At 37.1% G+C, this 14,379-nt stretch overlaps 1 protein-coding gene across 1 annotated transcript; it reads right to left on the bottom strand.

Moving 5' to 3' along the window:
• Positions 1–935: 935 nt before the first annotated feature.
• On the bottom strand, positions 936–13,760 carry LOC104249226 (peptide methionine sulfoxide reductase A5). Its single transcript, XM_070168014.1, has 4 exons — positions 13,258–13,760; positions 11,482–11,594; positions 11,247–11,391; positions 936–1,489 (listed from the first exon to the last, which is right to left on the bottom strand). The coding sequence occupies exons 1-4, from the start codon at positions 13,552–13,554 to the stop codon at positions 1,292–1,294; spliced, it is 753 nt and encodes a 250-aa protein (XP_070024115.1). The 5' UTR covers positions 13,555–13,760; the 3' UTR covers positions 936–1,291.
• Between the last annotated feature and the right edge of the window lie 619 nt (positions 13,761–14,379).

Below are 14,379 nucleotides of genomic sequence, written 5' to 3'. Positions count from 1 at the left end.
GGAGATCTCATTATGGCCTTCTCAATTCCTTCAAAATGCAGCAGCAATAACATGGCAGAGGCTCGAGCTACTATGTTTGGCATTAATTGGTGTGTACAAAATGGGTTCTCAGACTTCACAATTGAATTGGACTCAATGCTGGTAATGAATATGCTTAAGGAGGGTGATACCAACAACTATAGGTTGAAGAAGATCATAAAGGACACTTCGCAAATAATGAACCAGGCCAATATTAGCCCTGTGCATTGCTTCAGGGAGGCAAATGAAGTAGCATATTCTCTCGCAAAATTGGCGACTACTAACTCTGAAGCCAAATTATACCTTTCTTTCCAACAACTCCCAAAAGGAACTAAAAGTTCTTTTGTGCTTGACAAACACCAGATGCCTATTGTTGCTTAAATATGACAAAGCAAATTTTTTTGTTAGCTAAGTAGTAAATGTCTTGTACTTTAACAGAGGCGCAAACTTATGTAACAACCTCTGTCGGATGTATATCATTATGTTATAATCCTTGGAGATAAGGCTCACATCCTCCTCCTATATTTTGGAAATAAATATAACACCCCAAGAAATCTGGGAAATTCTATAAAAAAAAAAAAAAAAAAAAAAAAACGGAAGTGAATTGGAAGTTTGGAGTCGGACCAAAATTTAATTAGAATTGTTTACTTGGACACATTCATTGAGTATATAATGAAGCTTTTGCTCCGTGCAGTAGGGTAGAAAACTCTCGCCCATAAGGTGGTCTCTTGTGCTACTTCCATATACCATAACTTCGGCACGATTATTTTCACTTGCCGACAGTTTAATATTGCTAACAAGAACATTCCACGTCTGTTAATTCCCTTTTTCCCCCAACGTCTGTTAATTCTTAAACCCTCTGAAAACTGGTCAAACTTTTCAAGAACAAAAAAAGGAAAAAATGAATCAGCTCAATGTGGTGCCTGGTTGTAACAACTAGTTTATGTATTTGCAACTGCTACAACTTGATAAGATGGTTCTGAAGCATATATAGGATTCACTAATAGAAAAATGCGTACAACAACCTGATTTTAAGGTCCAACAATGTGCAATCTAGTTCAATCAACCTATCCTGAACATTCTGATTGTACAAACAAATTTGATTAATCTCAGCCAAAAAGATCTCTGCTTGCTATTCCCTATTGGTATTCCATAATGTAGGATGAATCTGCATGAGAGGGTATCTGTGATCTACAAGACATTTCCTCAGCAAAGGAAACAATTTCTTACATAACAAGGTCTACAGGATCTCATATAACTTTGAGATGTATATCTATATTTCTCTGAGAATGGGCCAACCTCTCTTAATAATATCATTGATCTTTGCATCAATTTGCTTTTGGATCCGTGATGGACAGAGCTCTGCTGCATAGCCATTTAGTTTTGCAGCAAGTGTTGACCTCTCAAGCTCCTCCTCAGGCAAGTTTCCCATCAATTGTAGGAGGAATGGGTTCCGCTTAAGCTCAAATTTCTGAAAAAATGGACAGTGAGTGGATTTGTCAATCAAGTGCTTCAAGAGATCATAGCAGTGGTATTCAGATTAACAATAAGAATGTTTTCACAAACATGGAAAAAGAGATGGAGGGGTTAGCAAAGGGGTAGAGAACAGGTGATAATAGGTGAATTTAACTATAATTAGGCCCTAAATAACCACCTTCTTGTATAGTTTGGATGATAAAAGTGATAACAAAATGCTCTTATTAGTGTTTTTCATGCTTTGCAGGTTATATATGATCAGAGAAGGCTATGGAGTACTTTTGGGATCAAATATGGAGAAAAAGAGGTCGATCGTAAAATTCCGTCAAATAAACCACGCGAAACAGCTCAAGTCAGAACTGAAAGAGGACTGCCGCGGTTCCACCGCGACCGCGGTAGAAGATGGCTGCAGACAAAGTGAGAATCAGAGAGCATGTTTGGTCGCGGTCGTAGAACCGCGGCGGAGGCGGAGAACTTCAGGGACTAAAGTGCAAAACACGGGATTTTTAGCCCAAAACCCTATTTTAAACATTAGACTTCGCCCAAGAGAGGCATGTATTGATTTAGAGAGTACTTTGGCAAGAAAAACAAGTGTGAGAGATCACCCAAAACATCATATTTTCTTCTTCTCTTTATTTTTCTTGCAATTTTGATCATGATTATTTTCATAGTTTATTTACCCATTGTCATGAGTAGCTAAATCCTTTGTCTAGGGTTTTGATGGAACCTATTGAAGGATGAACTTCTTGATTATGTTAATATAGTTTGCTAGTTTAATCTCTATTTGTTCAACTACGTGTTTGTTGTAGTTAATTGACATGATCCTCAATTAGCTGTGCCTATTTAATATGCATAACTCGGGAGAGAGTGCATATTTAGGTGATTGTTGAACAACACCACTCCCAAAGTATAAGAGGGATCTATAACCGAGGGTTTAAAGGCAGGATTAGAGATAACGAAGCCTTGAGTGCGATCTAAAGTGAGCTGTATTAAAAGCCAGCTAGCGTAGCTCGGGAGAGTGCGTCTAGTAAATTATTGTGATTACTCGGGAGAGAATTACAATACGCAAAGCGCTCATGATCGGTAGAGAATACTTAGGCGAAATTATAGAAGACATAGAGGGAAGGATTCCGACAATTGGGGAAATTTTAACTCTAGATCTCCTTAATCTTCTCTCCAACCCGTAGTATCTTTAGTTGTTAATCTACTAATTTAATTATTTAATTAATTAGATATAAGAATCTTAATATTTATAACTTAGGAATTGTTAGAGCTTGTCTTCTTAGCAATATTAAACAGTTGTAGCTAAGCCTTAGTTCTCTGTGGGATTCGACTCCGGACTTGTAAACCGGATTATATTTGCAACGACCGCATTGTCCTTTTTATAAGGCATAGTTGGGCGTGATCAAATTTTGGCGCCGTTGCCGGGGAACTAACGGTGTAGCTGTAGGTGTACATATTGCTAGGTTTCAAGTTTGAACTTTTATTTTTAGTTTTTTGTATTTGATTTTTTTTTCTTTTCTTTTTTCGTTTCACTTGTTGATTTAAAAAAAAAAACATGGCATCATGAAATTATGAAAGTTTTGATGTTGGTAATTCTACTTTTAATCCTCCTTATGTATATTGTGATGAAAACCACCCTTGGCAAAATTATCAAAATATTTCCGAGAGTGAGTTATGTGCACCAACTCAATCTTATGTGTGGAATGTGTGTGATATGAGTGGTGGTCAAGATGGTCACTTTCATGGTTGTGCTTATATTTCTTATCTTCCCCCAACCCCTTATTATGATGATTCTACGTTTTCTTGTGAGGATAATAGGAACAAAGAACCTCGAGAAGCTGACCTAAAGAAGATCGAAGATATGTTAAAGTGTCTTATAGAACAACAAAGTAAAATACTGCTGCAGATAGAAAGACAAGATGAAACTATTTATAACTTAGAGGCTCAAGTGAGTCAATTAGTTGAAGCTTTTAATGCTCAATATGTCAATATTATGGATAGTAGCCAGGTGCAGTTTGCATTAGAGACAGAAATTGAGGTGCCAATGGAGGGGTCCAAAGTAGAACCCCAACACTCTAACCATCTAGAATTTGAGGATGCCGATGTTGAAGAAGTAATACTAGAGTCAACCAGGGACGTTGAAGATACAAATTTAGTTGACTCTAGTGTTTTGGGTGTTGAGGAGGTCGAAAATCTTGAAGTTCATGTATTGGAACGTGTTGGACCTCATTCCAAACACTTCTCTACATTATGTTCGGACGGTGAAATGGGAATGGATCTTTACGAGCATAAAAAGGAGTCCAAGGAAGAGGTAGATGGGCCTTATATTTTGAAATTCTCAAGGCCGTCTAGGCAAGGTGACACTCCTCGGTCGAGAGCCAAAAAGTGCATAAGACTCTATCTAATTTTTGGCGCGCAAGAATTTGTACCACCCCAAGAGCATAATCATAAGCTTGAAGCAAAACTTGGGGTGCGATTCATAAGTTCGAAGTGGAGGTAGAAAGTGATTCACGTCGTGCCGCGACGTTAAATCAAGCGCTTGTTGGGAGGCAACCCAGCTTTTCTGCTTTCTTTTATTTTTTGTATTAATTTTTTTTTTAATTGTATTATTTTGTAGTGTCAATTTTTTTTAATTTTCTAGGAGCATGGAAAGCAAAGGTATTGGAAGGATGCAATAATAAACCAAATGGATGGAACTAAGTGTGAGGTACCCGCACGAAGGACCAAGCTTGGGAGAAGTCTGAGTATCCCATGAGTTGTTAGTGCTTCGGCCTTTGGCCTACCAGGGAGTCTCTTTTACCCTTTTATTAGTTATGGTGTGCATTGGGGGAGGAGATTGACTGGGTGACTTTCTATGTTATTTTAGTTGTGTTAGTTTAATTGAATAATTTTTTTTTTAAAATAGAAAAGATTGGACTTTTCCCAACGATGGATCTATTAGAATTTTTTTTTGAGGGATTTAAGTCTAAAGAAAAAGTACAAAAAGATTTTCTTTTGTTAGGTAGTGTAATAATTACCCCCTGGTTTTTCTTTAAACCACGGTTCTTTTCCAAGGGCTTTTCTTGAACCGGGTTAGGTAGATTTTTCGTTTGTAATTTTAGGACCAAAATGGGTGAAGGCTAGAATGCAACCCTTGATGTACACACCTGAGAATAACAAACACGAACATGAGGGTGCGACGTCTAGGCTCATTTGTAGACTCGTAAATCTATGCCTTAATTTTGCACATCCTGTCTTGCTTGAACGCTCGTATGAGTGTGTTGATAAACTGATTCGGAATGAGTAACATGGCAAGCGTGTGTGAGCTATTACTTGTATTCTGTGCTTGCATGTGATACCTGGAACTTGCTCTGTGTGTTTGCAAAACGAAATAGAAGTTGTTTGGTTTTAGAGATGATTGAGGCATTTCTTTGTGTAGCCTGTATATTTGTGAATCCACCTGTATATATTGCCATAGTTAACCCCTTTGAGCCTGAAGCCTGTTCTTTGATAACCCTATAATGACCTATATCCCTGTGTTTGAATAGTTTGACTGTTTGAACCTGTACCTCCTAGAAGCACTTGAATTACTAAAGAACATACAAAAGTCAAAGTGTGGGGTGGTAAGGAAGTAGGAAAAAGGGGAATCAGGAAAGAAATACATGAATGGTGCAATGGATTTGTAAAAGTCTCAAAAAAAAAAAAACAGTTGCACCTAAAGAAAAGTGGGGGTCACCTATGAACTAAAATGTGGAAGAACGAGTGGGCTGAGCATGGAAATTGAAATAAAAGGAAGTGTGTAGTAAAAGTGCTTAGGGAGGTTAGTCACTATATCCAAATATATTCTACCCGTCCCTTAGCCTATATTACAACCAAATAAAAACCTCATGATCTTTGACTGAATAGCTCGATTAGTAGAGTACTACACTAGGGGCAAGCTTATGGTGTGTCTGTGTGGCATGTGAATGTTCTTTGCTGAGAGTGAGTGAATTCTTCCTATCTTTGGTTCCTTGTTGCTTGAATTTTATGTGTGTGGAACTTCTCTCAGAATTATGATGTGAGGGCATGTGACTCGGGAAGAAAAAATGAGTTTTCACCTCTGTTAGAGTAACTAGAGTGAGCATGAGTGTGTCATGGTGTTAGAGTCTTCATCTGAGGCGTGACTGTTGCACCGCTTAGGTTGTTCCTTCATAATGGCGGGTGTGGCATAAAAAAAAAATTTGGGTAATGCATCGAATGATTAGGCCTAGAAGTGTGGTTTAACTTGCTCAAGGACGGGCAGAGGTTTAAGCGTGGGGTGTTGATAATAGGTGAATTTAACTATAATTAGGCCCTAAATAACCATCTTCTTGTATAGTTTGGATGATAAAAGTGATAACAAAATGCTCTTATTAGTGTTTTTCATGCTTTGCAGGTTATATATGACCAGAGAAGGCTATAGAGTACTTTTGGGATCAAATATGGAGAAAAAGAGGCCGATCGTAAAATTCCGTCAAGTAAACCACGCGAAACAGCTCAAGTCAGAACTGGAAGAGGACTGCCGCGGTTCCACCGCGACCGCGGTAGAAGATGGCTGCAGACAAAGTGAGAATCAGAGAGCATGTTTGGCCGCGGTTTGACCGCGACCGCGGCAGAACCGCGGCGGAGGCGGAGAACTTCAGGGACTAAAGTGCAAAACACGGGATTTTTAGCCCAAAACCCTATTTTAAACATTAGACTTCGCCCAAGAGAGGCATGTATTGATTTAGAGAGTACTTTGGCAAGAAAAACAAGTGTGAGAGATCACCCAAAACATCATATTTTCTTCTTCTCTTTATTTTTCTTGCAATTTTGATCATGAATATTTTCATAGTTTATTTACCCATTGTCATGAGTAGCTAAATCCTTTGTCTAGGGTTTTGATGGAACCTATTGAAGGATGAACTTCTTGATTATGTTAATATAGTTTGCCAGTTTAATCTCTATTTGTTCAACTACGTGTTTGTTGTAGTTAATTGACAGGATCCTCAATTAGCTGTGCCTATTTAATATGCATAACTCGGGAGAGAGTGCATATTTAGGTGATTGTTGAACAACACCACTCCCAAAGTATAAGAGGGATCTATAACCGAGGGTTTAAAGGCAGGATTAGAGATAACGAAGCCTTGAGTACGATCTAAAGTGAGCTGTATTAAAAGTCAGCTAGCGTAGCTCGGGAGAGTGCGTCTAGTAAATTGTTGTGATTACTCGGGAGAGAATTACAATACGCAAAGTGCTCATGATCGGTAGAGAATACTTAGGCGAAATTATAGAAGACATAGAGGGAAGGATTCCGACAATTGGGGAAATCTTAACTCTAGACCTCCTTAATCTTCTCTCCAACTCGTAGTATCTTTAGTTGTTAATCTACTAATTTAATTAATTAGATATAAGAATCTTAATATTTATAACTTAGGAATTGTTAGAGCTTGTCTTCTTAGCAATATTGAACAGTTGTAGCTAAGCCTTAATTCTCTGTGGGATTCGACTCCGGACTTGTAAACCGGATTATATTTGCAACGACCGCATTGTCCTTTTTATAAGGCATAGTTGGGCGTGATCAACAGGGAAACAACTTTTTTTGGTTCTTCTTTAGTCTTACAGAGACTCTTTCTGAGCGTCACATTCCCCGGTTTCTTACAACAAAATTCTCCTCATTAAAGACAAATGTTTTCCCATTTGCAGTGCTTTATGTGAAAGTGAAATCGCAAAAATAATTTTTTTTGAATCTACGTACCACATATCCACTCCGCTTATGTTTTTTTTATTCCAACTTATAAAGCAAGCTGGAGTCCAAATTCCTTGGGCAGTAGGAGGTTAGGGCCAACAGAGAAAAGTAACCTAAGAGCAGCGGAAGAGGCCAACTGGTGTATGTCCCTCTGAATTTTACTTGACCCAATTTTTTGTTATAAATCAAATAATTTTATTAGGCCAAATACATATACAGACCATTAAACTTGGCCCAATTGTTCATTTTGGCACTTTAACTCGGCCTTGTTCCATTTTGGCTCTTCAATCCCATTTCTTTTGTTCCACTTTGACACAAAAAATTTTCTCCCAGGTAAACAATGCAGCGCCTGCAAATACCCAGCTGCTACCCTTACCCCCCCCCTCAAAACACATTCCCCAGTTTCTTACAACAAAATTCTCCTCATTAAAGACAAATGTTTTCCCATTTGCAGTGCTTTATGTGAAAGTGAAATCGCAAAAATAATTTTTTTTGAATCTACGTACCACATATCCACTCCGCTTATGTTTTTTTATTCCAACTTATAAAGCAAGCTGGAGTCCAAATTCCTTGGGCAGTAGGAGGTTAGGGCCAACAGAGAAAAGTAACCTAAGAGCAGCGGAAGAGGCCAACTGGTGTATGTCCCTCTGAATTTTACTTGACCCAATTTTTTGTTATAAATCAAATAATTTTATTAGGCCAAATACATATACAGACCATTAAACTTGGCCCAATTGTTCATTTTGGCACTTTAACTCGGCCTTGTTCCATTTTGGCTCTTCAATCCCATTTCTTTTGTTCCACTTTGACACAAAAAATTTTCTCCCAGGTAAACAATGCAGCGCCTGCAAATACCCAGCTGCTACCCTTACCCCCCCCCTCAAAAAAAAATTTTCCTTTTTTTTGTAATTTCAAATTATTATTTTTTTTGTTTTTTCTGCCCACATCCCAGGGAATTTTTTTTTTTTATATTTTCAGTAATAACTACAGGTTCAACTGAACCCATAACTTTCGACGCGGAGTAAAAATTTATATGTAAAAATTTATTAAAATTGTAAAAAAATAGATATAAACCCATAACATTTAAAAATATAATGGGTTCTTTTGTTCCACTTTGACATAAAAACTTTTATCCCAAGTAAAAATGCAGTGCGGACAAATACCCAGCTGCTACCAACCCCCCCCCCCTCCCGCAATTTTTTTTTTTTGTAATTTCAAATTATTATTTTTTTCGTTTTTTCTGCCCCCCTCCCGTGGAACTTTTTTTTTGTATATAATTTCAGTAATAACTACGGGTTCAACTAAACCCATAACTTTCGACGCGGAGTAAAAAAATTGTATGTAAAAATTCATTAAAATTGTAAAAAAAATAGATATAAACCCATAACTTTAAAACTATAATGGGTTCAATGTTAAAAACATTAAAATTGAATCCATAGGATTTAATTTTCTGGATCCGCCTCTACGTTGGGAGTATGAAATTTGGCTTAAAAAATGGCTCTCACGTGCCTACAAGAGGCAAATCACACATGGAATCTAGTCAGCTTTTGCATCAAAGTGGAACAAAAGAAATGGGGTTGGAGGGCCAAAATGGAACAAGACTGAGTTAAAGTGCCAAAATGAAAAATTGGGCCAAGTTTAATGGGTGTCTATGTATTTGGCCATTTTATTAAGATTAAGATGGTGTTAGATACAAAAAAAGAAAAGAAAATCAATCCCCTTAAGTCTAGTCAACTATCAATGGGACCTGATACTTATTACTTACACACTTTCTGAAGCTTGGATGTCCTTGGACCAAAAATCCTTCAAACAATTTTTCACCATATCTTTATGCCAATATGTAACAATCATATGTTCGCAAATCTGAAAGGGGCTTATCCCTTCTCAATCCCGCTGACAAGTACAAGGCTATGACCCAAAACAGCATTCATTAAGCCTCTTTGAGTAATAGGTGAATTTTCCTTCAATATATGATATCATGTCAACCTACATTTCCTCCACATAAAGCTTGCCGGCGATAAAGGCTAATAACATTCTGCTTGTCATGAATCCTATGAAGTCATCCAATATAGTTTCAATGCTTATGCAAATCTAGTAGCATTAGGATCCTATTCTTCCTAAAGGAAAGGAGACTATACATTCATTTTACAATCCTTATGTACTCCAGAAATAACCGATTGAAGTCTTGTCCTTGGCATCTGAACTGACAAGAAAGAGATTGCTCGATGGCATCTCCTCAATCATCATCACTAATCTTCTATCACATGATATAAGTCCACACGCTGCCCTATGGAGCCAACAGAAGCCCATCCAACCCACTTATTACCTCATATACTATGAGAAACTGGTTCTGCCACGCTGTTGAAGTGTGTGATCATCTTGTCCAAAAGCTTAAGTTATTAGAGAGCACACATTTAATTACTTTTTTTGTGAAGTAATAAATTTAAACAACAGAGGTAAAGTATAGTTTATTACTATGTCTCAACACACACCCTCACGTGTGAGTCTTCTTTTTCATGAGTCAGACACGTCAAATTGTTGTTCTTTCTTCTCAAGCGGGTGAGATATGAACCGAAGACCTCTTGGCTGCTCTAATAGCATGTTCAAGTATGTGACTATATCATTGGCGAAATACATAGGAAGCCCCTTAAACTTGGCAATATTTTTCACTTGGGCACTTAAACTAAAGATAGTGCCTATTGAACACTTAAAGTGAAGACAAAATATGTCAATTGGACAAAAATTTTGCAGCTTCAAACAAACAAAAATGCGTGTGCATCACTCGCTTCTGACGTGGCATGTAAGACCAATAAGAAGAGAACACTCAAAAAGCTAAAATTGAAAAAAATAAGAAAAGAAAAGAAAACGGTGATGGAAAATCGATACCCCTGCTTCTTCTCTTATAAACCCATTCTTCCCCATTTTCAGTAAACCTTTCTCTCATTGATAACCTTGATTAGAAATCTAAGTATACCAACGATACAAATTCAAGCATAAAAGAGAGATATTTGAAATCAACAACGTTTTGTAAAGGAAACTGTTCATCATCAACAGCTTATAGGAACAAAAATACAAAGCTCAAATTTTTAGAGAGAACCCATCTTCTTTTAGATCTAATAATAGTGATGTTTTGCGTTGAACTGATTGATCTTTTTTGGGCGGTGAAGCTGATGGGCGGGTTATTTGAGACCTGAGACTGAAAATTTTCATAAGTGAAATTCATAGCAGTGTAATAATAGTAGAGACTGAAAAGTGATTGAAGTGAACTTAGATGGTGAAGGAGTGGACTTCAGTTTGGGCTCAGGGTTCGCGGTGGTGCTGTGGTGGCGATGGCCGAGTAGGGGAGGAGTTGGGTAGAGATGAATAGAAGAATATGGAAGTAATTTGGTGGTGCCATTTTTCTATCTAAAAAAGATTTTTGGTGTTGGCTGTAAATTTTGTCATTGGAATTGAATTTGAAAGATAGAGCTGGTTGGACTGTGGTGGAGCAGCAACTATGGTGGCAGAAGTGGGGGCAATAGAAAAGATGAAGAAGGAGATTGGAGATTTTTTTAAAAAGAAATCTCTCACGCGCCTCAATAGTGATGTGCTATATGTATTGTGCCATATCAACGGTGTGTGTCTATTTGATACAATTTGTTTCACTTCAAGTGTTCAGTAGGAACTATCCTTGGTTTAGGTGTCTAAGTGAAAAATATTGTCAAGTTTAGGGGGCCACCTATGTTTTCTGCCTATATCATTTAAAGTTTCAGCTGTTAGAGAAAGTGCACTTTTTTATTACTTAATTATTTTACATCTCAACACACCTCCATCATCGTGGTTTCTTTGATATAAACCACACATGGTTTTCATTTTCTTTATCGTGCCCTCAACTTATATCAACTCTGTAAATTTTATCGATGTCAGAATCAATATGACAGGAAACGTCAGTACTGCACCCCTTATGACAAGCATCAAGCTATGCACTTATGCTTCACTAATCTAGTATCAGCTATTCAGCATAATGTAGTTATGGATACTAGACCTGATGTTCAGGCTCAGCAGGATGAAAAGCTTCGAGCTGTTGAATTTGAGTGGTTACAATGCTGCTCTTTGACTTTGATTGTTCTCTTTCCTTGCTAACAGCAGCCAATCGGGACTCCTCGGTGCCGCTTGTGAAAATAATAGACCTACACTAGGCAAATTCATAACTTTGCTATTCATAGGCTTGTAATCAGTCTGAAGTAAAGGGGAAACCAGATTGAAGTCAAGGATCCTACCTGTACTGGTTACCCACATCAGGACCTTGCCCAAAGACTTGCCTAGAATCGTGATTAGACCAGAAGACCTCCAAAAGTTGTCTAAAACCAATTACTTCGGGATCATATTCGACCTACAGGATACAAACTATAGCACATTAAACAAGTTGAAATCATTAAGATAAAAGAAATATTAAGTTATCTTAAATGTAAATTTCTAGGTAAGCAAAATTCAAATGCAACTCAACCTATCAGCCGTTTACTTGAAACAAATCCGGAACAAACCACAGAGCATTTTCAGATAGGCTTGATAAAGGACATAAAACTCTTTCAAAACCTAAAACATTTTTACAGGCAAGAATACCATGTCAACAATATGAAAAGCGTAAAACATCAACTATTATCTACAAATTTCAAAGAAGTAGGTTCCAAAAAATACAGATAACAGCAAATACATAAAACATTTATATATATCAAATCTGAAATGCGCAAAAGGATCATTCATATCTTCAATAGGAAATATTCAATAACATGGACAGAAACAGGGGAAGCATGTTTCCATATATAGGTCCCTCATATTTTTCACCACCCCATGCTGAGCAAATTAGAATTGATATATAAAATACTAGAAAACACTAGCTCCAACATAACCCTCGCATGTTGATACCAGACAGCGACACAAAAGGGTTGCAACTACAAATTACAATGGCGCGTGAATTCATTATTGTATGATATGACAATTAAGTAGAGACCATTGAAGTACACAAGGAGAAGAATAGACGCGAAAGACTATGCTCCATTAGCATATGGGAAAAGGAACAGAGCCAAATAGTTCCTTATTTCCACCACCACCTATGGATGACAGAGAAGAAAAATATTCTAAAAGTTACATCAAGTTACACCCATCACAGTCTGAAAGATGAAAAAATACAATGAAATTCTATTGCTTCTCGAAATACCACTAACCACTGCTGCAAGTGAAACATTTGGTTACTAGCTCTATTGTGATCAATACCTTATTTTTTACTAAACTTTAATGCAAGTCAGTGAAACACCTATGGTGAGGACAACAAATTTGTAAAATACATAAAAGAAGGGATAGCCACGTGATATCCATGAGAAAATAGTTCGAACATGACAAAAATGTATCCGGAAATTAGTTGCATAAAGCTGGTGTTAACTCAGCCAGACACTAAAGATGAGTAAGAAAGGTATTAGCTGACTCATCTAACATATTATTTGCATTGCATAAACCCTGATTGGAGATAATTTTCACCGATTTTAGTAAATCCTACAAGGACTTCCCACACCTCAGCTAACGTCACTCCTAATACTTCATAAAAAGTTTAACCCAAGCTGTCCCCATTTTAGTCCTTCATGTACGCCTTTGCAATTTGATTTTGATCAAGTTGCTCCTTGCTTTGGCATAATTTGTTGTATAACTACAAAAAGTTTGTATTCCTTACAACCTAATCGTTTCTTTACTGTTAACTAGGCATTAATAATCATATAGTACATAATCGCTTACAGCTCCACTTTCCTAAATCCTATTTTTATAAACCTGAATGCTTCAATAATACTTTCTTCTACAGGAAATTAACTATTCATGTACATTTTGAAGATACAAGGCACTCGTTTTGTACAAACAGAACCTAATTTTACTTTTTACAATGTAATCAACATTATCTAAATAAAATTCCATCAGATCGCAGAAGAAGCTTTTAAAAAATGTGGTGATTACATTAGATTGGAGTAATTTCTTTTACAAGTAATTAAGGCACAAATATGAACAAATACCTGTACACATTCAGCGTGATCGCCCAAACTTCTGTACTCAGGATTGGGTTTAGAACCACCAGCATAACCGACAGAAGTTCTAACGACGCCGTTGAGACAGCCAAATGCAGCTTCGGACCTCCAGAAGCATCCAAGAGCGAAAACTGCAGTTTGCAATGGCTGATTAGAAGGATCCTTTGGAACCTCAGGGATCCGATCTGGGAATCTGATGCTCACAACTGGATTCAATGCCAATAGAATGATTGTAAGACAGAGAAATGGAGATAAAAAGGAGGAATTGCTCTTATCGACTTTCATTTGAACACAGACAGGGGAATGCCCGGACGGTTACGCCCACTTTCCGGTTAAATCTTTCCGAGGCGGAGTAGTTTTCACTCGCTCTCGCTAGAATTGCCAGCTCGCCTGTCTTGTTTGCTTTTCGATAATTTCCTAATTCCCAATTCTTTTTTGGAGACGTGATTCGAAGACAACTTGTCGCTCTTTAAACTTTTTTAAAACTTGTCCAAGACGTGATTAGTATTTAGGAAGGCCAAATACATATATAACCCATTCAACTTGGTATTATTTTTTATTTTGGCACTCTATCTCTACCTTATTCTATTTTGACCCTCTAACTTTATTTCTTATATTCCACTTTAACACAAAAGTTGAAACCAGACAAAAAATATAACAGATCTTCTAACTAAAGTAATATAGCGCGTGTGTATACACAAATCTAAGGTATAATAAATATCCAATTAAATATTGCACCTGGTTTTTTCATCCATGTCAAACAGATCAATGCTAAAATACCTGAACACGATCATATTTTTTGTGGGTTTATTTGATCTAAATGGGTCAAGTATGAAATCGGCAGATGAAAGCTTTGGAACTTAGAGAATGAAGATGAGTCAACATTGGATGAAAAATACGATCGGGTTCAGATATTTTAGTATTAACCCATTTGACATGGATGAAAAAACCAAGTGACAATATTTAATTGGATACTTATTACACCTCAGATTTGTGTATACACACGCGCTATATTTTTTGCACTGGTTTCAACTTTTGTGTTAAAGTGGAACATAAGAAATAGAGTTGTGGGCCCAAAATGGAACATATAAAATAGAGTTGGATGGTCAA

This window comes from Nicotiana sylvestris, chromosome 2 (assembly GCF_000393655.2).
Source record: "Nicotiana sylvestris chromosome 2, ASM39365v2, whole genome shotgun sequence".
Classification (NCBI taxonomy): Eukaryota; Viridiplantae; Streptophyta; class Magnoliopsida; order Solanales; family Solanaceae; genus Nicotiana; species Nicotiana sylvestris.
The sequence above is the reverse complement of the archived record's forward strand: the minus strand, read 5'-3'. Positions and strand labels throughout refer to the sequence as shown.

What these genes read in the sequence shown, in the direction of transcription:
- LOC104249226 (XM_070168014.1), bottom strand. Translation starts at nt 13,554, where the DNA reads ATGAAAGTCGATAAGAGCAATTCCTCCTTTTTATCTCCATTTCTCTGT. An exon ending in ATCACGCTGAATGTGTACAG is followed by an intron (nt 11,595 to 13,257) that starts GTATTTGTTCAT and finishes TGTATCCTGTAG; the next exon opens with GTCGAATATGATCCCGAAGT. An exon ending in CTGCTGAGCCTGAACATCAG is followed by an intron (nt 1,490 to 11,246) that starts GTCTAGTATCCA and finishes CCATTTTTTCAG; the next exon opens with AAATTTGAGCTTAAGCGGAA.